At 43.1% G+C, this 25,256-nt stretch overlaps 2 protein-coding genes across 2 annotated transcripts; both read right to left on the bottom strand.

Annotated features, from left to right (window-relative positions):
* Window positions 1–5: 5 nt before the first annotated feature.
* Window positions 6–17,915, bottom strand: DDX51 (DEAD-box helicase 51). Its single transcript, XM_038373597.2, has 16 exons — window positions 17,733–17,915; window positions 16,204–16,631; window positions 15,574–15,833; window positions 14,735–14,885; window positions 12,388–12,533; window positions 11,967–12,038; window positions 11,651–11,757; window positions 10,356–10,464; window positions 9,329–9,474; window positions 8,233–8,431; window positions 7,343–7,458; window positions 7,130–7,246; window positions 2,992–3,093; window positions 2,341–2,404; window positions 1,580–1,714; window positions 6–848 (listed from the first exon to the last, which is right to left on the bottom strand). The coding sequence occupies exons 1-16, from the start codon at window positions 17,753–17,755 to the stop codon at window positions 822–824; spliced, it is 2,202 nt and encodes a 733-aa protein (XP_038229525.1). The 5' UTR covers window positions 17,756–17,915; the 3' UTR covers window positions 6–821.
* A 1,333-nt stretch (window positions 17,916–19,248) lies between these two features.
* Window positions 19,249–23,651, bottom strand: LOC119843746 (macrophage migration inhibitory factor). The gene is made up of 3 exons (XM_038373546.2): window positions 23,406–23,651; window positions 20,982–21,154; window positions 19,249–19,511 (listed from the first exon to the last, which is right to left on the bottom strand). The coding sequence occupies exons 1-3, from the start codon at window positions 23,511–23,513 to the stop codon at window positions 19,445–19,447; spliced, it is 348 nt and encodes a 115-aa protein (XP_038229474.1). The 5' UTR covers window positions 23,514–23,651; the 3' UTR covers window positions 19,249–19,444.
* Window positions 23,652–25,256: the final 1,605 nt, after the last annotated feature.

Here is a 25,256-nt window from a genome sequence, read left to right on the forward strand (position 1 = left end):
AGTTAACTGCAATTAACTGACAGCCCTAGTAAACAGTAAAACTTCAGCATAATTAATGGTATAATTTAGACTGATAACCCTGCTGGTGTTTCCAGCAGGAACTATGACCATAGGTCTGACTTGATAAAGGGGGAATAAAGGTTGGTATGAGGGACCCAGAACAACTATTAGTTCACTCTAAAAACTCCTTTACTTCCTCAGAACCATCCTTTACAAGAAAACAAAACCATATTTTTTAAAGTTACTCTTTATTTAAAAATTTAAGTCATCCTTTTTCTCCACCCCAGCCTGGAACAGTTCTTGAAATGGCAGCATTTTACTACATACATGGTACAGCTTTTGATGCACTTTGCAGATACAGATCATGTGTCTGCAGCGAAGGAGAAGGAACAATTGTCTTTGTCGAAATGATCCACAGGCAAAGCCAAGAGGGGCCTGGCCCCATCAAATTTGATAACTGGAAGCTCCATCAGATGCACACTCTAAGAAGGTAGGATGTTCTATTTACTGTTGGCAGTTTTCAATATACCAATTGGACAGGAGAGAGATTCCCCTGCAAAGAATATTTGTTCAAGCTGAGATCGGAGCTTTGGTGCCAATTCCCTCAGAATGGAAGGGGCTGTACACACTCCGTGGGGTCCACAATGCCTGTTGGCAAAGTGACAATTTAGCCTTTTGACTAGGAGGTTGGGCAGCTAATCCATCAGCTCTGGAGCTGCACTGTTACCCTGACACTTGCCATTAACAGCAAAAACATGATCAGTCCTGGCTTGATTTCAGTGCCATGGAAAATATACATCAGTCTTCTCTCCTGGGCTCTCTCATGCTCGTTTCTGTGCTCGCTCATCCTATTAAGACAAAGAAGGTGACTGCAGATACTCAGAGCTTGGGTCACAGGGTCACACAGCTGTGCACAAACTGTATCAAACAGGCAGAAATGCAGCAGAATTTGACACATTTTCTTTCCCTTCTCTCCCTCTTCCCGAGCACTGCTAAAGTCCAGAAGCTGGACACCAAAGCCATCTATTTTGCAGGGACAGGTTGCCAATCTCTTAACTTTAGTTTTAGGATTCTCCACAAAGTACTAGAGCAGGAGCTTCCCCCCAGATCAGTTACCATGTGTGACTGCTCTTACGCTTAGCTAGCAAGGACACTGAAGTTCTGTTTACAGATGAAAGCACTCCCGTCTAATGGACGGTCAGCGAATGGAACCCCTTTTCCTTGAATGTTCAAAACATAGCTAAGCAATTTGCAAGATGGGTGAATTGTGTCTCAAATTCTGATCTGACAGAAGGTTCAGCCTCTGCACATAGTTACTCTGTCTTCCTCCTCCCAGCCCTCAAATCCCCAGCGCACTAGAGGAAATCAACAGATCTGCAGAAAGGCAGTAAAATAAGTAATGCTACTGTGCTTTCAACACAGGGCCCTTCTGTTCTCTACTGGCTCAAGCATCTCAATAGATCTCCATGGTTAAGAGAAAAGACACTGAACACTAACTGACGTTCAAGTCTGCAGCAGGTTACAATGAGCTTTTTGTGCAGCTGAATTTTATACTGCAGCGCTTCACTGTTGCGGTTACCTTGACAGTTTTCTGGAGCTTGGACAGTGCTTCCTCATATTGCTGCAACAATGGCTTTAAATACTCGCTCTTCACCAGCTGCTTCTCCAGATCTGGGGTGCCAGCATCCCTCAGCATCTGCAAAAACTTCCGCTCCTGCATCACAAACAGATACAGAAAATTAAGGGGAGGAGGACGACTCAGGAAAGTGGGTGCTGCCCCCTTCATCTTTTCACCACAACTGTCAGACCATGAGCCTGGGAACTGAGCAAGTCTGGGAGGCTCCATCTAGTTTGGAAATTACTAGTGAATAAACTTCACAAGCTCAATTCTGAGAGGACCTAACTTTTATGCTTAAAAACTGGGTTTGCAATCTCCCCAAACTCCTGAAGAATTCACACACGAGGCCTGGAACGCAACAGAGTTCCTGGAATGCTGGCAGGAAATCAATGGTTCATTTTCAGCCCGAGATGTGGAAGCTTAGGCATACTGCTTTCAGTGTGTGTAGGGGGGCGGTGTGGCTACCTCCCTTCATGCGATGTGGTATGCATAACTAAGAATTCATATTCAATACAGCCACACCAGAACATCTTCACAACCAACGAAGAGTAATTAAAGTAGTGTCTATGAAAAATGTGCTGTACAGATACCACTGAAGGGAAAGTACCTGTACATAGAACTGGACTGCATGTGAATGGATGGAGGTTTATAATTATTAACCCCATCCTCCTCACCACTCTGCTATGCTTCACTTCAGAATTGCTGCCATGACTATGACTCACCTGCACTTTCAGGAGCATGGTGAATGCTAATCCCACCTTTCCAGCTCGAGCTGTTCTTCCAACTCTGAAATCAGATAAAGGAGGCCAACCTCAATGTTGGTTTAACTGTCCATCTGCTCCCCCCTCAGCTGCAGCACATTCCTTCCCACCTTGCCCCAACAGGAGTTCTTGAAACCTGAAGAGGACTATTCAGATTATTTCTATAAGTACCATCAGTATAAGTAGGCCTCCTGTACATAAACACAAAAGTTTAAAATTTCAGGGTTTGATCTTCAGAAGTGCTGATCCTCCAGTCCTCATTGATTTCAACTGGAGTTGGGACCCTCAGCACTTCTGAAAATCAGGTCATCAGTGTTTGGGACTGTCCAGGGCAATACCCACATTTTCTATAAATTAGGCCTGGTATAGTAGGAAGCAGCCCTAATTTAGACTGGCCTTGTGTCACTACAATGACTCTACAGGCTTAATTTTGATTGAACAACTACTTTCATATTGAACAAACAGCTCTATTGCAATGGAATTAAAAACTTTTCAAACCACATACATTTTTTGTGTACATGAAGAATGCTTTAACATCTAAAAAGCCATATCCAAAAGACAGAGGTTATAATCTGAATTCACGTTTCTTCTTTGTATTCCTCAGCCACTCACCGGTGAATATAAGTCCTGATGAACTGAGGGGCATCATAGTTTATCACACACTTCACTCCTTTAATGTCAATCCCTCGAGCAGTGGCATCTGTGCTGATTAACCTGTTTTATGTTTTAAAGAAGAAACAAATTAGTAGCGTTCATTTCCAGGTCTGTTGCATGGCATAAAGCCATTGCCCAATGACACTGCAAATTCTGATAACTGGATATGGAGCAGTACACAATATGTTACTAATCTCCCTAATCAAGCTAGCCAGACCATACAGAGGGCTGGGTCTTTGGAGCGTAAGACAGAACCACGAATCACACCACAGATTTATTAGCTATACCAGCCATATTAGACACTTGCGGGGAAAATCCATTCCAGTGATGTGCTAAGCACTTCTAGAGGCTTTTTTTCTATTGACATAAACCATAACACCACTGGAGTTTCCAGGTTTGGTAGACACAGAGGATATTAGCAGCACTATATGTGGAATTTTTAGCCAGGTGACTCCTATCAAAGTAATTGGGAGCTAAATGCCCACAAACCATATTGAAAATGCACCCAAATGTTCATGCTCAAAGCAGTCAAGACAGGACAGCCAAACAGCCACTGCAAAGAGGTTTGTATTAAAAAGATATGTATTTTAATATGTTTACCCTTTCTTGAAAGGTTCTCAAGGACACTTGTCAGGCAGTGCCCCTATCAGTATTAAAGAAACTGAAGCACATGATTAAGTGATATATCTCAGGTCACAGCAAATCAGTGACAGACCTGGGAACAAAAATCTAGACAGTTAGTCTAACAGGTTCTTGCTGTTAGATTACAGTACTTCTGTTCATTATAGCCCCCGTAGTAAATCCATTTTCTATGATGTGCCAATAAAAATCTGATCAGCAGAAAGGCTCAGATTATCAGAATTACATGTGTGCTTTGTGTATTTACTGCCATTGCACATGACAAATACCCATGCAACTTAGCAGCTAGATTCTAAGAGGCTATTTGCACACACAAGTAGCTCAACTGTACAAAAAATTGCAGTAAATGCATACAAATGCACCAGCATCTGCACAATTCAGAAAATGTGAGTCTCAGGCTATGGCTACACTACAGAGCTTACAGCAGTGCAGCTGCATCGCTGTAATGCTCCTAGTGCAGGTGCTCTAAACTGACGGAAAAGGCTTTTCCGTCAACTTAATTACTCCAGCTCCTGCGAGTGGCGGTAGCTATGTCAGTGGGAGAAGTTCTCCCGCCAATGTAGCGCTGTCTAAATCGGTGCTTATGTCAGTGTAACTTACGTTACTCAGGGAGGGTGCTTATTCACATCCCTGAGCGACATAACTTATACCGACGTACGCTATAGTGTTTACATAGCCTAAGCCTCCCACTCAGTTCACAAGTTGGATTTTGTAAGCTCAGTTTTGCAGATAAGTTTGTTTTATTACATACATGTTTCCACTACTCTCTCTACACTGGAAAAAGAAAAGGAGTACTTTTGGTACCTTAGAGACTAACACATTTATTTGAGCATAAGCTTTCGTGAGCTACAGCTCACTTCATCGGATGCATTTGGTGGAAAATACAGAGGGGAGATTGATATACACACACAGAGAATATGAAACAATGGGTTTATCATACACACTGTAAGGAGAGTGATCACTTAAGATAAGCCATCACCAGCAGCGGGGGGAGGGGGGAGGAAAACCTTTCGTGGTGACAAGCAAGGTAGGCTATTTCTAGCAGTTAACAAGAATATCTGAGGAACAGTGGGGGGTGGGGTGGGAGGGAGAAATACCATGGGGAAATAGTTTTACTTTGTGTAATGACTCATCCATTCCCAGTCTCTATTCAAGCCTAAGTTAATTGTATCCAGTTTGCAAATTAATTCCAATTCAGCAATCTCTCACTGGAGTCTGTTTTTGAAGTTTTTTTGCTGAAGAACTGCCACTCTCAGGTCTGTAATCGAGTGACCAGAGAGATTGAAGTGTTCTCCAATTGGTTTTTGGATGTTATAATTCTTGACGTCTGATTTGTGTCCATTTATTCTTTTACATAGAAACTGTCCAGTTTGGCCAATGTACATGGCAGAGGGGCATTGCTAGCACATATCACATTGGTAGATGTGCAGGTGAACGAGCCTCTGATAGTGTGGCTGATGTGATTAGGCCCTATGATGGTGTCCCCTGAATAGATATGTGGACACAGTTGGCAACAGGCTTTGTTGCAAGAATAGGTTCCTGGGTTAGTGCTTTTGTTGTGTGGTTGCTGGTGAGTATTTGCTTCAGGTTAGGGGGCTGTCTGTAAGCAAAGACTGGCTAGTCTCCCAAGATCTCTGAGAGTGATGGGTTGTCCTTCAGGATAGGTTGTAGATCCTTGATGATACGTTGGAGAGGTTTTAATTGGGGGCTGAAGGTGAAGGCTAGTGGCGTTCTGTTGTTTTCTTTTTGTTGGGCCTGTCCTGTAGTAGGTAACTTCTGGGTACTCCTCTGGCTCCGTCAATCTGTTTCGTCACTTCAGCAGGTGGGTATTGTAGTTGTAAGAATGCTTGAGAGAGATCTTGCAGGTGTTTGTCTCTGTCTGAGGGGTTGGAGCAAATGCGATTGTATCTTAGAGCTTGGCTGTAGACAATGGATCGTGTGGTGTAGTCTGGTCTGAATGAAAGCTGGAGGCATGTAGGTAAGCATAGCAGTTGGTAGCTTTCCGGTATAGGGTGGTGTTTATGTGACCATCGCTTATTAGCACTGTAGTGTCCAGGCTGAGCTTGATGGTGGGATGGAAATTGTTGAAATCAAGGTGGAATTTCTCAAGGGCTTCTTTTCCATGGGTCCAGATGATGAAGATGTCATCAATGTAGCGCAAGTAGAGTAGAGGCATTAGGGGACGAGAGCTGAGAAAGTGTTTTTCTAAGTCAGCCATAAAAATGTTGGCATACTGTGGGGCCATGCAGGTACCCATTGCAGTGCCGCTGATTTGAAGGTATACATTGTCCCCAAATGTGAAATAGTTATGGGTGAGGACAAAGTCACGAAGTTCAGCCACCAGGTTTGCCGTGAAATTATTGGGGATACTGTTCCTGACGGCTTGTAGTCCATTTTTGTATGGAATGTTGGTGTAGAGGGCTTCTACATCCATAGTGGCTAGATGGTGTTTTCAGGAAGATCACCAATGGATTGTAGTTTCCTCAGGAAGTCAGTGGTGTCTCGAAGATAGCTGGGAGTGTTGGTAGCATCGGGCCTGAGGAGGGAGTCCACATAGGCAGACAATCCTGCTGTCAGGATGCCAATGCCCGAGATGATGGGGCATCCAGGATTTGCAGGTTTATGGATCTTGGGTAGCAAATAGAATACCCCTGGTCGAGGTTCTAGGGGTGTGTCTGTGCGGATTTGTTCTTGTGCTTTTTCAGAGAGTTTCTTGAGCAGATAGTGTAGTTTCTTTTGGTAACTCTCAGTGGGATCAGAGGGTAATGGCTTGTAGAAAGTGGTGTTGGAGAGCTGCCTAGCAGCCTCTTGTTCATATTCCGACCTATTCATGATGACGACAGCACCTCCTTTGTCAGCCTTTTTGATTATAATGTCAGAGTTGTTTCTGACATCATAACTTCAAAAACAGACTCCAACAAGAGACTGCTGAATGGGATTTAATTTGCAAACTGGATACAATTAACTTAGGCTTGAATAAAGACTGGGAGTGGATGTGTCATGACAAAGTAAAACTATTTCCCCATGTTTATTCCCCCCCCCCCCAACTGTTCCTCACACGTTCTTGTCAACTGCTGGAAATGGCCCACCTTGATTATCACTACAAAAGATCCCCACCCCCACCCTCGCTCTCCTGCTGGTAATAGCTCACCTTTCCTGATCACTCTTGTTACAGTCTGTATGGCAACACCCATTGGTTCATGTTCTCTGTGTATATAAAATCTCCCCACTGCATTTTCCACTACATGCATCTGATGAAGTGAGCTGTAGCTCACAAAAGCTTATGCTCAAATAATTTTGTTAGTCTCTAAGGTGCCACAAGTACTCCTTTTCTTTTTGCGGATACAGACTAACATGGCTGCTACTCCTAAACCTCTACAATGGAAGTAGCCTGGGTCAGTACTGAAACCCCGCCCCCTCCAACACACATACAGACACACTTATCTGAGACACTCACAGTTGTATCTTCCCCTGTTCAAATTCCTTCAGGGTCCTCCGTCTCTCACTTGGAGTCAACCAGGAAGAGAATTCAGCTACATTCACTCCACCAAAGGCTCGAATCAGTAAGAACAATCTATTTGGAAGTGGGTGGGGAGATAAAACAGAGGGATGAATTTACCCTATTGACTTATACAGGTACACATAGTAAGTACCCCATCAATGAACTCACCTGTGGGAAGTCTGCTTGGTGTTGGTAAAACAGAGCACCCGGGTAAATTTCATTCTCAGCATGAAATACAAGAGGAACAAAGGTTTGGAATTCAGGTTACAGAGTACATAATATTGCTGTAGGGGACAGAGACGAAACAGTAAATTTTAGAAACGTTGCTCTTCACATGGACTCCTTCCCCAAACCTACTTGTCTGAACTTCTTACTTACAAACCCATTCACTATTACAGATAACTGATCCCACAGTGCCATCTCCTTTGGGACAAGTCATGCAGGGAAGGTAGACAACACTTCAACCTCTCCAAAGGTTGAAGACAACACGGGACTAAGGCAGGACACCTGTGTTCTAGTCTTGTCTCTGACACTGATACATGGTGCAGTGTCTGGCAAAATAACACTCTGCCTCGATTTCCCAATCTCTAAAAGAAGATAATGATGTATACTTGTCTCTGCTACATACTTTGTGGTCTACACCTGGAAAGTGTGATGTAAGTGCTATGTATTACTCATCTTATTATCGCACTCCTTAGTGCTGATGGTGCTTCTCATCCTCTTTTAAAGGAGTATGTGTATAAAAAAGCCCTGTTCTGAGATGATGGACAGGTGGAGATCCAGCAACAGGTATGCATATGTAGAGCTATGCAAGTAGTACCTATCTGTTCTCTTAACCATTTCTCCTCCTGATCCTCAGTAATGCAAGACTGCCTGGGGAAGAAATGCTTTTATTCATGGGATAAAATTAAGGGAAAATGTAATCATATTTCCAGAAGCAGATCAAGCTGCTTTGAGTCTGATGTGTTCTTCAGATGTAACCTATTCAAGCTCCTTCCCTGTTGGAAAGCTGTCCAGCAAGATACCTTCCATGGCTGCAAAAGGATAAATCACCTTACCGAAAGTCCCTCAGGGAGAGAGTATTTCTTTTCAGTATCCTGTTCTGTTTCTGTCCCAGCTGTGACGGCTTGTTTCTCAGAGTAGACAGATGTGAAAAGGCGAGGCTGGTACAAGCCTAGCTGCTGCAGTTTCTCTGGGTTCCGAGTCAGTGTGGCTGAGAACAGCAACTTCTGTAGTGGTATCTGGGGACAGCAGGTGCTGAGACAGATAGCGTGCAGGCATTGAGCATTAGGGCAGACAGGAGGAATATCACATTTTACTCCTCCCCTCTAACAACATCTGAAAAATTTGAGAAGTCATTAACTCTTCCTGGAACTCTCTTCCTGACTCAACCCACTTTCTGCAAGTCAGTCACTTTGCAATCTCCTGCCCCTTTAAGCTTGCTTATACTGCTAGTGCTCTAAATAGTTCATAAAAGCAGTTAGTATCAACTACAAAAAAAAAAAAAAAACTGTAAGCCCCCTATCCTTCCCAGAGTGCATACACCAGCTTCCCAAGTGAACAGGCAATCTTCATGTCTTTGCATTGGTCCTAACCCTACCTCAACCCCTCCTTCAATTTTCTCCTCCTGTTATTCTGTCTTAACCCTGTTCTGGGCAGGTAACCTGAGAAAGTTGTATTCTGAGAAAGGCCATGCATGTCTATGATGCTACATAGAAATAGCAACTACAGATAAATAGCTCAGGAGTGGTCCAGCAAACATTCTGCCAATCTCCTTATAGGTGAGCTGTGATCGTTTTGGTGCAACTCAATCAGCTATAAAAACATAGCAATTGGTCCTCAAAGTTTTGCGCATTTTTGCTTTCTTTAATACCACCCTAATCTAGCTGGAGAAAGGATCAATAGATCAAGTTGGTAAAGTTTATTTTAAAAAGCATGGGTCAATTCCTAGCATCAACTCTTTGCCACCTGCATTTTCAAGCCACTGAAAAACAGTAGACTTGATTAGCAGTATGTTTTCTAACCGAGTATTGGAGTATACACAAAAATCAACATCCAAATGGAGCAGACAACAAAACACCAGCACTGAATAGAGGGGTAACCTGAAGTTCTCCTCTGTAGTACTGATTCAGCAGAGTGCATTTTCCAAGTTACCTGGCTGCCGTTACAGGTCCCGGTTCTGTCCTCTGGAAAAGAATGTTGGTGCCAGAGTCCTCTTCGGCTCGGAACACTGCTTTTACCACTTGATGCAGCCAGTTCTGGTGCATGTCATCTATCATACGGTCAGCTTCATCTATAATCTGCACTCAGACAGAAACAGCCCTTGTTGTTAGGCTCCTTTTGGTGCTGTCGCTTTCCTCCTGCATACATTAAACCCCACTCTTTATAACAGACAGAAGACATTTCTGCTTGGGATAAACAAATGATAGAAAGGAGTGTGCACGCGCATGCACACACGCACACAATCCTTGTGTATATGCATACGTTTCTAATCAACCAAACTACTTTGCCTTTTTTTTTTTTTTTTTTTAAAGCACAGTTTTAATATGGGAGCTGAATCCTACATTTGGGTCCTTGCATAAGCATTTAAATACCTGATATATAGATTCCAAGGCCAGAAGGAACCATTGTGATCATCTAGTCTGACCTCCTGTATAAAAAGAACTTCTCCAAAATAATTCCTAGATCATATCTTTTAGAAAAAGATCCAATCTTGTTTTATTGTATTCAGTGGCCAAACCAAAGGGCAACCTTGAGTCCCATATGATGAATAGATTTGGTTTAACTTAAATCCATTGGCTAATAAATACCACGTGGCTTTAAATGACATAAGGGAAATCAGATCTCCGATACCTTGAATAAATAAGATACCAGTGCATACTCTGATATGCTGGTGAGTTATTATAAGTTTGATAATTTACTGTGAAATCTTGGTTTTGATTGTTGAAGTTAGACCCTTTAAGTTTTATTTTTGTAGATTTTTCCCCTCCAGGTGTTTACATAAAATGCCTTTTCTGGAAGCAGATACTAGGATTAGATGGACCAATAATCTGAATGGCATGGCAGTTCCTACACATAGATGTGTATATGCACCAGGAGTACAAAAAGATGTAGAGTAGGAATTATAGACACAAAGAGCCTTGTGATAATCAGCTCAGTAGATCTGTTTGTTTTAACTCACCAGAAAGCGAAGTTGTCTCAGGCTGAACCCTGGAGTCTGGTCAATATGATCCACAAGTCGTCCCGGTGTGGCCACAATGATATCAGCCAGACTGCAGTAACCCATCACTCTGAAAAGACAAAATGTCCTGTCACCCAGCTGCTTCCCTATAGTGAGGTCAATGTAACGTTCCTGTGACCAACCAGTATCTGGTTTTCTTTTCTTTGCTTTCCTTTCTCGCTTCATTTAATTGAGGAATAAGAAGTCAAATATATCATTTACATTAAAGAAGTGTGTGTAGGATACTCGAGGCCATGCTTTGCTCTGGAGAGCTGAGATAGAGAACTAGCTTATTTCAGGTTTCAGAGTAGCAGCCGTGTTAGTTTGTATTCGCAAAAAGAAAAGGAGTACCGGTGGCACCTTAGAGACTAACAAATTTATTAGAGCATAAGCTTTCGTGAGCTACAGCTCACTTCATCGGATGCATTGAGCTGTAGCTCACGAAAGCTTATGCTCTAATAAATTTGTTAGTCTCTAAGGTGCCACCGGTACTCCTTTTCTTTTAGCTTATTTCAGACAGATTTGGAGAATGCTTCATGGCTAAATAATTGGAAATTATCTGGCATGTAACCCTTTTTTTAAGCCAGTGCTATAATGTGGGCTGCAGACCATCACCATTGCCCCAATCCCAGGTTCTCTTAGAAGCAGATGTGTCTGTGTTGGAGAACCTAACTGCGAAAATAAAATAAGAGGATAGAACTGAAACCCAGGCCGAACAAACAGCAAACCTACGAAGCAGCCACTGGAGAACAAAAGGATTTCCTGGGGCAGTGGTTAAAAACCCAATCAGCTCCGGAAAGAGACAGATCTTATAACACCAGACAAGAGCAGAAAGCACAAAGTGCTAAGGATCCCAGTAAGGAGGGACATCCTCCACCCTTCCAATTTCATGACCAATTTGATTCCTGAAGGTGCAACTGACAGACATAGCTACTTCTTCCCCCACTCCTGAGTGGGGCTGCTGATCCCAAGGACAGACTCTATTGCGTAAATAGCAGTTCGTACTCAAAGTCACAGGTAACGTGTTTCTATCCTACTAAGGCTAACAAAACTTTAGAAAAACGCTGCTCCTAGCATTCTGGCAAGCAGAGATTTTAAACAATATCCAGTATATGAATCTAGTGTTCAGAAAAACTAACATGTGATGCAACCTAACACGTGATGCAACAGCCTACACTTCAACCTCTCCATGCACTGAGATAAGGCGTTGAGACATTTGAGCTGTAAAACATTATTCAAAAGTATATTTAACCTACGTTCTCTGGACAAGAGTCTCCTGCTCCTTCCCGAAAGATTTCTGCCCAGTAACCAAAACAACCTTCAGACCTGTCCCATCAGTGTAGATGTTGAATACTTTACTCACCTGCAGAGGGGAGATGGGATTATTTAGCTACTTAGACAGTTGTTTATGACAATGCTTTCTGTTATGTTAGCCAGCATCAAACCCAGTTAGTCCTCAACCTACTTCACATGGTAGAAATCACATGTATTCGGGCAGTGAGTTTAAAGCACCAGCCTTTCACTTGACTTAAATTCAAGTCAGAGAAAGGAAGGAAAAAAAAAGTCTCTTACCTGCTGTGCCAGTTCTTTGGTGGGCAAAACTGCCAGAGCTCGCACCTGGCAAACCACTCGTTGTAACAGAGCCTGCCAAAACAAAGGCCATATTAGCACTTGAAAGCTAGTGGGGTCTCTGTGACTAGTCTAGGCTAGTGGGTGGCATCCTAATAATCCCCCAACATTTACTAATTCATTTATTCCCAACAGTCTTCATCAACTCCTCACATTATGTTCTTTGGCCACGAAAGCTGGATGGGGCACTGAAGTTAATGGGAATTGTATCTAGGCAACTCTGCAGTTTTAAGCCTCAGTGCTTTTGTTGGTGTTTCTTTCCGACTTTCTTACCTACCTCAAGAGGCTTCCATTTTACAGCCCTGCTGAGAAACAAAGACAACTGCAGCCCTCTCTATACACTATACACCTTGGTTGAATTCACCTGTACCACAGGGATGACGAAAGACAGTGTTTTACCACTGCCTGTAGGGGCCGAGACACAGATATCGTTGGGCTGGCATCCTCCCCTCCCTACCAAAAAGCCACTGGATGCGCTCTCCAAAATGGCAGGAATCACCTCTCCCTGAACTGAACAAAAGGAAAATGAGGATCAGTAAAGAGCAACAACCTGGTGAAAGTCTATCCGTCAAATGCTATTAAAAACTGTACAATGTCATCTCTTTCTGTGACTTGGAAAGCCTTGTGTTCTCCCTGCTGTTAAGTTAGGTTTTCTGGTGCAAATATGGAAGATCTAGAGTTCAAAAGAGCTCTTCACTACTCAGGGGGAACCCCAATTCATTTTGGAAGCTGTTTCACATCCTTTCATCGAGGTCTTTTTTAACAGGCTATAAACAAAAGATTAAACCAATGTATTGTTTCTGAAAGTGAGCCCTGACTATATGTAGGCAATGATTATGTGGGTTTCCCTATACAAGTAATTCAGCTGTCCCTAAATCCGAACTTAGCACCTCCTTGTAGCTCATTATATATTTTTTTCTTGTTTGCCTATGTATCAGGTGATGAAAGTGTGAACAGAATGATCTTAGGCAGGAGTTTAACAAGAATAACCACATAACTATTTAGTACTTTTTAAAATCTTCCTTTCACTGGGAGACAGCACAGAGTCTGTTCCTTCAAGGCTGAAGGCAGCTGTGTACTCTCTGCCTAAAAAGATGGTTCTTGCTCTCATCTGGAGCTAGTCCTGCAAGGGGCTAAATGCTCCAACTCATGTCAACTTCAGTAGGAGCTAATGGTGCCCAGCTTCCTGTAGCTCTGTGTCCTTGAGGAGAAGTTACAAATGAAGCAAGAGCAAATTATTCAGGACAAAAGCTTTGACTCAAACTGTGACTTCTCTCTCTTCTCCTTCGGAGAACTCTGGCTTATTAGCCAGCTTTGAACTAAATATCCACTAACAAATCATCTATGAGCCTCTTCCTCACAGCATATTATGGGTTAGCGTTTTCTTGATTAATTGTATAAAACTATTTACATGGACAGTACAAGCAGTAAATGATTGAACTTATTTCCTGCCAGTGTATACTATAAACTGAACACAGGAGTTTCTGGACCTCAAAGTATAAGAATCTGTGATTGACATAAGGAGAGTAACTGAGGATAGCATACCAGCAACTCATTACACTCTGCTATATGTTCTAGCACAGCAAAATATTAAACAGTGAAATAATTTAAAATAGAAAACGTCTGAGCTACAGCTGCCGTTCTTTGATGATCTTCTGATGCAGACTAAGACCTGATAAATCCAGATCACAAATGTAATTAGTTAAGTCTTTAAAAGTGAAAGGTTAATGCATTAACCCATTATAATAATTCTACATTTGTTTTCATTCCTTTGTCTTAATCAAATCAACAATGTGCAACATATATGCTACCAATAAGACCTTCCAGTAGAGATTTTATAGAGGTTTGTCCCTACCTAGCCTATGTCAGAACCTCTACATATACACAGGAATACCTCAGCTCCACCTCATGTCCAAGTATGGAACAGCAAGCTTTTCTAAGATGGATCAGTCTGTGACACTGAGGTGTGCTGTTACCAGCAGGAGAGCAGGGGGAAGAGGGGGGCGCTGGAGTGTGTGCGTGTGAAACCTTTTGTAGTGATAATCAAGGTGGGCCATTTCCAGCAGTTGACAAGAACGTGCCCACCTTGATTATCACTACAAAAGTCCCCCTCCCCCCACTCTCCTGCTGGTAATAGCTCACCTTACCTGATCACTCTTGTTACTGTCTGTATGGTAACACCCATTGTTTCATGTTCTCTGTGTATATAAAATCTCCCCACTGTATTTTCCACTACATGCATCCGATGAAGTGAGCTGTAGCTCACGAAAGCTTATGCTCAAATAAATTTGTTAGTCTCTGAGGTGCCACAAGTACTCCTTTTCTTTTTGTGAATGCAGACTAACATGGTTGCTACTCTGAAACCTGTCATATAGGTACCTAATTCTTCTCTCCATCCAGCTCTGGTAGTGAAGATGACTGGTCCCTAAGTAACCACTTTACATACTGGTTTAAATTAATTTAAAGTTAACAAATCCACACCACACTGGCTAAAGTATCATATTCTTGTCAGCTTTTGGGAAATTCTGGAATTTGTCTCCCCCCCACCATCACTTATTTCAAGCATGCCCCAGAGCACTGATTTTCTAGTAAGTTCTTTATATCATACAAAAACACATGACATGAGCTTTTTGAATACTGGAGAAGTTAGCTGATTAAAAAAAAAGAGAGAGAGAGAGAGAGACCAAACAAATATTAAAGGTATTTAATACTTGGGAAAAAAGACTCTATTCCATTCATTTGCAGCTTCTTTAGCAGTTTGGGATGGATTCCTGGAACCTCCTGGATTGGAACTAGGTTCTCTTTTATGCGTTTATGGACCAGCTTGGGTTGAGCAAGCCATTGTGGTAGGATGGGCTGAACCTGGAAACAAAAAGTGAATGAATCCTGAAACAGAGATTCTCTGCAATTGGCCTGAAGTTGAAGTTCCTTTAATCCAGGGGAAAAAGTTTGTATAACACAATCAGTAACTAATTAGTATTCAGTATTTTTAAAATAATTATTGTGGCAAGATTTTATGCACTCAGACTTAAGAGGATATGAACTTTTCTATAGAAAATGTTAACATATTGTCCCAAAGTAACACACAAGCAGCAAGTTACAGGCTTGAAGGTAGGCCAAAACTGTGCATCTCTGTGCTTGTACAATTAAAAGTTTAGTATCTGCACAAAGAGTTTTCAGGATTGGGACCTGACACACTGACCATACCATTAAAAAATGAAAAACAGTAAAACATTTGAAGAGCAAATTGAAATGAAAGGGCAGTCAACCATGTATTATTCTACATCAGGATTACAGTCAGCATTGTTTTAAATTTAATAAGAAGACTGTATAGTCAATAACACTTATTTTTTGTGTAAGACTCTTGTTTAAAATATACTTTATCCTTTATAGGGAAAAAATTTATTTATTTAGAAAGGCTAGTAATCTCTGTATTAACTAAATGACTTCTACCATAAAACCTGACAATGCTATATATAAAGCATGTTAGAATACTCCTTCTCTCACTCAGATAACACAATGGGAACAAAATCCCTGGCCAGTTGGTTACCTTCTGCACTGCTTTTTTGTCATACCCTCCCAGAACCAACAAACTAGAGGGTGGCGGTGTTGCTTTTTCATTCGAAGTAGGTATGCACACTTCCTCCTTTGTACTTTGATTCCCTTTCACTTCTTCACTACTGTCTTTCTCAGCAATTTCAGCTCCATTTGTCTCAATTTCTGTTGGAATGTCCCTCTCCTTCTTCCTCGTAGCTTGGTGTCTCTTCAATTTACTTTTATTTTCCTGTTGTCTATTGTTTTCGTCAAGATCTGAAATATTGGTAGAAGGAATAAAATGCTAAAAATGAGACAGAGGGACAGATTAAAAAACTGGAAGTATTTTTACTAATTAGGCTTTCCAGGATCTAAAAATCCACTTACATTCTCATTTCTCTTTCCAATCCTAAAGTTGAATGTAGTTCACAGCTGCTACTCTGATAACTGCCCTTTGATACTGTTAAATCAGTGGTTAACTTTCCATACTTATGTGCATGCCCCCCTACCCTCACACACCAATTTTCAGGTTCCAGTTGTAAACCAGACCCAGAAGGTCAAAATTTTTGCACTTTCTTCTAAAATAAAAAATAATTTGACATTGAATTTTAACAATTAAATCCTACACTTTCAGTTTTGCTTTCACCTGCTTCAATTTTCTTTTGAGGCAGACTTGATTTTTTCCCATTTTCTCTCTTTTTCTTCTTAGCTGGAATGTAGCCATTGGCAGCCTCACCAGCTAGGCCAGAATCTGCCCCTGCTGAAGGCTTCTCAGAATCACTGCTCACTTGGTGGTTCTTCTCAAGCTTCTTTTCCCCTTCTCCACCGGAACCCTCACCATTGTGTCCTCTCTTCCTCTTTTTTGCCTCTCTCTGTGATTCATTTTCAGAATCAAATCCAGAGTTTTTGAGCTTTTGGTGGAGTTCATTTTCTGTTTTCTTTTGTTTTAATTCATTAGAAAGCAAAGGCACCTGCTGCTGCTTTTTCAGTTGCCTGGCTCTAGCTTGTTCACGCAGCCGTTCTAACAGGGCCTGTGACTGGTCCTCAGTAGCATCCTCCTCACCACCAAGATATCTGAATGTTTCACAAAGAAAACGCTTTAAACATACCACAGCAAGCACTACAACAAGGCTGTAACCACCCTTTTCACATTTTTACTGGCAGAGAAAAGGCAACAAAATTCAGTTTCACAGTCAACTAGATATTGTAAGAAGGCACAATAATCTAGTCCAGACTACTGTACCTCTTTCAGGAGTCTGATTTGTCTTGCATACCGCCCCAAGTTTCACCTCACTTAAAAACTACTTGCTTGCAAAATCAAACATAAAAATACAAAAAAGTGCCAAAGCACACTATTACCAAAAAATTGTTTACTTTCTCATTTTTACCATATAATTATAAATCTATTTGAATGTAAATATTGTACTTACATTTCAGTATATAGAGCAGTATAAACAAGTAATTGCATGAAATTTTTGTTTGTACTGACTTCACTAATGCTTTTAATGTAGCCTATTGTAAAACTAGGTAAATATCTAGATGAGTTGATGTACCTCCGGGAAGACCTGTGTATCTCCCGGGGTACATGTACCTCTGATTAAGAAGCACTGCTCTAGTCTACATCTTTGCAGCCAATTAACAGTACTTCCTTTTGTAATCTTGTATTAACCACGGTAATGCAGGCATTTAAACCAAAGTCTTATGACCCTAGAGAAAATATTGAAACCATGACACAGGTGCAGCCTGAAGGCTCCAAAACCTGACAGCAAACCACAAGAACTCGTTATTTAAGACGATCTCAGGATTTTTAAGACAATCTCGTGATTCTGGGGGGGCTGCCTGCTGATTTGCGTGTTTGGGTGGGGAATGGGGTGGATCCCCCCATGCACAGTGTGAAACACTATTTCATGTAACGTGGTTGAGTTGCAGGAGTAACGCTGCGTTACAAATCCCTGCCCAGCGCGGCAAGGCAGTAAAGCCCCCGACACCCGCTCTGAACGGAGCCCTGTCTCCTCCACACCCGCGGGACGCCCACCACAGGTCCCCAGCAGCGCCGCCCCTCCCCCGACACACGGGGGCCTGTCGGCCGCCGCCGCCTCCTCGTGCTCTGCTCCACGCGCCGCGCCGCGGCCTCCGTTCTTCTCCCGACCCGCGCGCTCTCTCTTTCCCGCTTACCTGTTGATGAGGAAAAGCGCCATGCTCCGGCGGCCCCACTTCCGGATCCTGCACGCCCCCCCCCGCGCGCGCTACTGGCGCTCTCAGATGACGTCAGCCGGCGCAATAGCTACCTCTGCGACTGCGACTTGCACAGCTAGAGCCCGGCGGCCGCCATCGCCCCCTACAGCCTGGGAGGCGCGAAGAGGCGGCGCGTGCCTGGGCAGCTCAGCCTGGCTCCGGCCTGTGGCCAGGCCGGGCTCCACCCTCGGCCCCCTCTGGCAGGGGCAGTTGTTTAACCTGCCTCGGGCTCTGGCCTGTCACAGAGCGTACGGGTTACCGGGCCAGGCCCCAGCCCGGGCATCTCCCCTGAACAGCCCCCTCCTCGCCGTCAGCCCGGCCCGGACACACCTCAGCCGGCAGCCTCCTAAGGCCCAGGCTGGTCACCCCTGCGCAGCACCTGCCGGGGGCCGGGGCTGGGCCGCAACAACAGCGAGCAGCACCGGGGGTCCTGCCTGAGGCCTTGGCTGCCCAGGAGAGTCTGCCCGCACCAGGCTTTACTCAGCCTTCCAAGAAGGGATCGTCCTTTGTGTCTGCTTCCGATGGGCGAGTGAAACGCGCTAGGACTGGTGTCCCTAGCCTCTGGTCGTCAGAGGGCGGAGACGGATGGCGGGAGAGAGATCACTAGATCATTACCTGTTAGGTTCGCGCCCTCTGGGGCACCTGGCGTTGGCTGCTGTCAGTAGACAGGCTACTGGGCTGGATGGACCTTTGGTCTGACCCAGTATGGCCATTCTTATGTTCTTAGGCCAGCTCAAGCCAATGGGCAAGTAGAATTTTGCAAGGCATGTGCCACTGACAGCTAAAGAACATTCTTGTGCACCTACCCAGCAAATGAGAATGTGCATACGTGAGAGAGTTAGACACAGATTTGAACATTGCCCCTACAAAATGGGCACTGAAAGGACACCTGGATTACAATGCATTTAAACACGGCTGCTACTATGAAACAATGCATTTAAGGTTTACCTTCATGCGCGACACAATATGGAATTAAAAAGGAACAAAAGTGTGCTACATCCATTTTGATCGCTGGTAAATGTTCTATACTTAAAACAGATTTCTTAACTGAACAAATCCTCTGATGTGACTGCCTTCTCCTGAAATCCCAAGGATGGCAAGGCAGCCTCCACAGAAATGCCAGGAGCTGGCAGCCATTTCATTTTCTTAATTTTGAAAGGCAGCAATATTACTCTTCCAAGAATCATAGGACTGTGCATGTATTTACAAGTCTTGTGTAAATACATGCACAGTCCTACGATGTTTGGAAGAGTAAGAGCTCATTCTAACCACCACAGGTGCCAGTCATCAATCTGAATCATTTTGCACTTTGAGTCATTGAAAACTAATATGACTTATTTGGCCTCATCCTTGTTCCTAGGACACAGTGGTTCAAAGAGACAGAAAAGCACTTGTTTGTTAGGCTAGCCAAACTCTCTCCCCGATCCTAAAGGAAGAACTCACGCCATGCCACTTCCTTCTAAATCTTTATTATTTATTTTCTACATACAGAAAACAAAAGGAATGTTAAACAGTCATGTGAACACACTAGCAAGGAACCGTCATCCGTGACAGTGCACGAAATGCAGGGAAGGGCAATTTGTGCCATGGTCTGCTAATAGACAGGAGATGTGCAGGTCCAGGAATAGCCTCTTTGCTCTCATGGGAGTGCCCTATGCGAAGGTGGAACCATTCCAGCCCACATTAGCAGCATTCATGTCATAATAGTTGATGTAGACTCTGTTTAAAAAAAAAAAAAAAAAAAAAGTAGAAATGTTGACCATTACAAATGTTAGATGCTTAATGCATGAAAGCTATCCATTATTACTTGTATAAGAAACCGGGGGGGGAGAAAAGGGGAAGGAATATCACTCCCCTTCTCACCCTCCAAGGGATGTGGTTTCACATTTTCCATTTTAATTTTTAGAAAAGCTAGTAAGATCTTTACCAGGAAATTTTGGCTTAAGCCCAGAAGCCGCACCACCCACAACTTCCCTTCTCCAATACTTTACCAAGCACTGAAAAGCTGGGTTTGCCAAGGCTTGCAACCTCCAGCACACTGCCTTTTCTTCCTTGCATTTCCATGCCCTTAGTTAAAAAACACATCATTTTAGTGACATGTCTGGAACTGCAGGAGAGATCAAAAGGTCTGAGCTCTTTTGAATGCTGCAACCTTTTGCCAAAACCAAATGGACTTTCCTGGCTGCCTGCAGCTCCCTGCTTCTCCAGGCATAGGCAGCAGCAGCTTCCTCCTGCTGTTTGCCACTGAGCACAGCTGCTCTATTCCCTTGCTGGCTGACAGAACTGCAGCTGTTTGCCAAGTGCCTGCATTCTTCTGGGTCCCCAATCTGCCCAATGATCTCCCCCTTCATGCCCGAAAAAAAGGGGGGCAGGAGGGGCACATTGAATATTATACATGTGTTCATCATATTTCACCCTAACTCCTGAGGGTCAGTTTATACTGCATTAGTCAGCCATTCGGGATTAGAATTAGTCTATTAGCCAAGTGGTTCTCAACCAGGGACCCGGAGAGGTCTTCCAGTGGGTACATCAACTCATCTAGATATTTGCCTAGTTTTACAATAGGCTACACAAAAAACACAAGTGAAGACAGTACAAACTAAGATTTCATATAGTCAATGATTTGTTTATATTGCTGTATATACTATATGCTGAAATATAAATTCAATATTTATATTTCAATTGATTTTATAAATTATATGGTAAAACTAAGAGAGTAAGCTATTTTTCAGTAACAGACATAAAAATACAAAAAAGTGTCATAGTACACTGATTTTGTAAGCAAATAGTTTTCAGGTGAGGTGAAACTTGAGGCTACACAAGACAAATCAGACTCCTGAAAGGGATACAGTAGTCTGGAAAGGTTGAGAGCCAGCCTGAACCACATTAATCCAGAAAAGGCCAATTAATGGCACCAGCACACACCTTTCAGATTTTAGAACAGTTGTAACTCCCTACTCAAAATAGATTCAGTTCTTTAGTAAAAGGCTTGCATCATGAAGGACTTTTTCAGTTAGGAGTCTTATGAAAGAGCCATATTTGCAGTATTTTACTGAAATAAAGCTGGAAAAAACAACCCCTCAGGTGCAAAAAGCAATAACAGACAACCAGAGAGCATAATAAAGAATCCAAAAAAGTAATAATTTTAGATAAGCGGATAACTGGAATGTCACTCTGGTGCAGCCTTACCTGTCTGCAGGTATGCGCAGCTGTTTAGTGAGCAGGTCACACAGCAGCTTGGTATAGCTCTTGTTCTGCTGCCCTCCTATCTTGCCAATGCTATGAAGGCTGCAAAGGGCACAAGGATCGGTGGAGCCCCCAAAGGACATAAGCTGATCAGCTGCAATGTGCACAGCTATGTACTGTGAAACAAATCAACAACCAGTGATCAGGTAATATTCCACGCTGTCCTGATGTGTATTTACTTGGAATCCAGAGAGCAAGCTTGTTTTCTGAAATTAGCTACTGCAAGCACAAATGATGTTTAATCATACACATTTCTAAAGCATCCACTGCAGTAGTACAGTACCTTAGACATGTAGTGATTTAGCTCCCCAGCTTACATTTTTTCCTTTTTTTAAATAATTCTTTTTTTTAAATTTTTTAAATAAAGACATCAATCACCTCCTGCAAAGGTGTGGTGATCCTCCTCATGGAGATTCGTGCCAGCATCCAACTCACTGTCTAGCCAGTTGACGTTTAGCCATTGGCGAGGGCTGTAATTGTTAGCTTCCACACAAGTTGTAAGCAGGTGCACATCCCAGGGGCCATGACCAGTCAGATTGCTCCCATAAATCTATAACATTTTAAGGCATCTGCTGTCTAGTAGATTTAGCACAGGACAGGGAGTCAGGAGGGCTCTGTTCTCTAGCTTGCTCTGCCACCGATTCACTGGTGATGTGTACGCTAGCCTTTTTGTTCACATTGGTACAACTCCCGTTGTGTGGCTGCAACTCATGGCGTGCTGATGGAGAAAGACCATTGGCATTTTGGCCACCTCATCTCCTAACCCTGCTTAGGGGTTTGTTAAGATGACTGGGTGATCAAAACACTAATGGGCTGTCTACTCTGATACTCCCAGAGCTTTAGCTCCCATTATAGTAGCACAAGTGGGAAATTTAAAGATAATACTAGCATTGATAATAACCACTGTATGACCTCGGGCAAACCACTTAGCTTCTCTATACATCTGTTAAGTGGAGCCACATACCCATGTCTGCAAAGTGATTCGAGAGATATGGGGACCAGGAGCCTCTATATGTGCTAGATAGTAGATAAACATTTTTCTGACTGAATAGGATTTGAAACTGTATTTATTTTTAAGATGAATTTTCTGCAGCTACCTGGGGCTGTCACACTCTCTCTCACCTATTGCTGCCCTCTATGCCAGAAGGTTTTTCCAACCCCCTGGGCCTCACTGCAACCCAAATCAGCAAGGAAAAAAGTGACCTCACATAGCATTAGTCTTCTGTACACATCATTCTTTAATAGCAAAGGCCCACTTTGATCCGGCTTTTGTGGACATCAATAGAGAAAAATACTTGTAGGGTGACCAGATGTCCCGATTTTATAGGGACAGTCCCAATATTTGGGCCTTTTACTTATATCGGTGCCAATTACCCCCCACCCTCAGCCCCAATTTTTCACACTATCTGGTCATTCTAAATACTTGGTGAGAAGAGCTTGGCAGGTTAGTAAGAAACACAATATGTTTGCATGATGAATATTCCTAATCTATACGCCCATTAGAGTGAAGACCTACCAATTCTAACAGAACAGTTCCCTCCCAAACACACCTAACTATGGTAAACAGATTTCAGAGTAGCAGCCGTGTTAGTCTGTATTCGCAAAAAGAAAAGGAGGACTTGGGGCACCTTAGAGACTAACACATTTATTAGAGCGTAAGCTTTCGTGAGCTACAGCTCACTTCATCGGATGCAGCTCATGAAAGCTTATGCTCTAATAAATGTGTTGGGGCACCTTAGAGACTAACACATTTATTAGAGCGTAAGCTTTCGTGAGCTACAGCTCACTTCATCGGATGCAGCTCATGAAAGCTTATGCTCTAATAAATGTGTTAGTCTCTAAGGTGCCCCAAGTCCTCCTTTTCTTTATGGTAAACAGAGCTATCTAATTTGCTTTTTAGAAGCTAAGCATGCGAAACCCACTCCTGCACCTCAAGAGCCAACACCCAGGCCTTGCCCACGAGGGAGACGGGTTTCATTGGGCAGAGTCACTTCTACATATTAGCCAGACGCACATTCCGTTATTCCATGGGCAGAGGAGAAGAAGAAACCAACTCCCCCCCCCCCCGGGCCATGCCAGCAAGCCTCCATGTGCTCCCTCAGTCCTTCCATCCTGTCTCGCTTCACTCCCAGGCGACCGACTGAACTCAAAGCTGCCTGCAAGCCACAGAAATTAGAGGTCTCCCCTTTTACACGGAGACTCGTTACAAGAGAATCATTTCCGTTTCCTCTAGGCTAGAAAGGAAGCATCTAGGAGAACAGCACCAAGGATTCAGGCTAACTACGACGTTGTACAATTTGCTCTTTCTGCATGCAAGTTACCTACATGCCCATGGGGGTGGGAGGAGGGTTAGCCCCCTGAACTCACCTGGGCAGGCTTGCCTGTAGCCTTTGCTAGCTGCTGGGTGATCTCCCCAGTCAGGCTCTCTGGCACTGCGTCCTTGCTCACGTTGGTGTTAACAACAAACATGGGCATCTTGAATCCTTGCAAAGAACTTTCCCTTTCTACTAAATCGTGAATCTCAGCCTCTAGCTGCTTGCTGCTGCTGCAAAATGGAGCTGAAGAGAAGGGAGCCTGCAGCAAAACCCTCTCACTGGGCTCTGAAATGCTGCTCATGTGATCTGTGCTGGACCAGATTGTTAAAGGGACCGCAGCACTCAAAAACTGGGGCTGGTATCTGCAGACAATTTTGGCAACTAAACATTCAGTTAAAGCGTATTCCTGGTGCACCTACTGGGTTTAATGTGTTTATAGTTTCCCCTCTCCCCTGGATTCCCTACAGAGTTCTTCCCATTTCTTCCTTTGCTCAGTCATGTGCTTTACTATATTATATTATTAATTATTATTATTAAATATTTATATTATGGCAACATCCAAAGGCTCTCGTAAGGATTTGATACCCCTTTGTGCAGGGCACTGTATGAACATAGGCCCCGATCCTGCAAAGACTTAAGCTTATGAATGGTCTCACTGATTTCAATGGGACTACTCACGGTGGTAACGTTAATCACAGGTATTTTTGCAGGATGGGGCCAAAGAAAAAACACAACTCCTAAACTGAAGATGAGCTTTTATTTGCAAATAAATGGCATCCCTCTGCATTTTTTTATATAAATGTGTATTTGGCTTTGTCTGTTTTTTTCATGTCAAATAATGCAAACCATGGTTTATATCTGTGTTGCTGGCATAAATTAGTTCTTCAATTCTTCTCCTTTGCTTTTCACTGTTAAATAGACAATGATCTATTTCGTCTCAGTGCTATGATTTCCATACCATGTTTTCTTGTTTGAACTGAATTATGCAGAAGTGATCTATCTAATCCTCGCTCATGGATGAAGTAGAGCTACTTTATATAGAGGCCAAAGGCTGCTTGAGTGATGAGCCCTCTGCTGGGCTGTGTGCTGTGTTGCACATAGATTGCCCTGGACCTTGTGTAATCATTTACTTCAGTTCAAAGAGAATGTAAAATGCTGCTAAATCAGAATGGTAGCATTTTACCCTCAATTTGCACTGATTAAATGACTCTCAAAATAGAGAGCAATAGAGAATCAGGTTCATTACCTCCTCCAGCCTGGCCTACACACATACACACGCTTGAAAAATTACTTGGTTCTTATATTTGTAGAAAACCAGCCAATATGTAAATAATGACACAACTGAGCATAGACACCGGCTAATGTACCTACAGTAATGCTCCAGAAAAACAGTATACAATAAATAATGAGATGGCAGGGTCTGGGTCAAGAACATGGGGAATGTTTTAAAATGTTTTAGTAATGCTATTTTTAAAAAGGACACACTGTCCCTATTATTCCCTGCAATTGCATAAATCGTTCTCCCTCCCTGCTCCCTTACCTCCAGCACGCTGAGGGATTGCAGGAATGGAAGGGTGTTGCTTCTGGGAATTCATGCAATACAGGGAATCATGCCGCAGCGAGTGACTGCACCCCAGCCGTTCTCACATACCTTTCCTGGCCTGCCAACCCCAAAACTACAGAACCCCAGCCATCCTGCAGTTCTTGCATGGAGAGTATCTATGGTCTCTGGTGATGCTGTGGAAGTACTCTTCTTCACTTTGGCAGGTTTGGGGGGAGGTTTCCCCTGCACAATGGAGGGCAATATTTGGCCCTCTATTTGGATCTCAGATGAAGGGCTTGCATGTTCACTAAAGCTGCCCATGTGCATGTGTAACCCACCTGGAGTATATATACGTTACAC

This window comes from Dermochelys coriacea, chromosome 15 (genome assembly GCF_009764565.3).
Source record: "Dermochelys coriacea isolate rDerCor1 chromosome 15, rDerCor1.pri.v4, whole genome shotgun sequence".
NCBI classification, from domain to species: Eukaryota; Metazoa; Chordata; order Testudines; family Dermochelyidae; genus Dermochelys; species Dermochelys coriacea.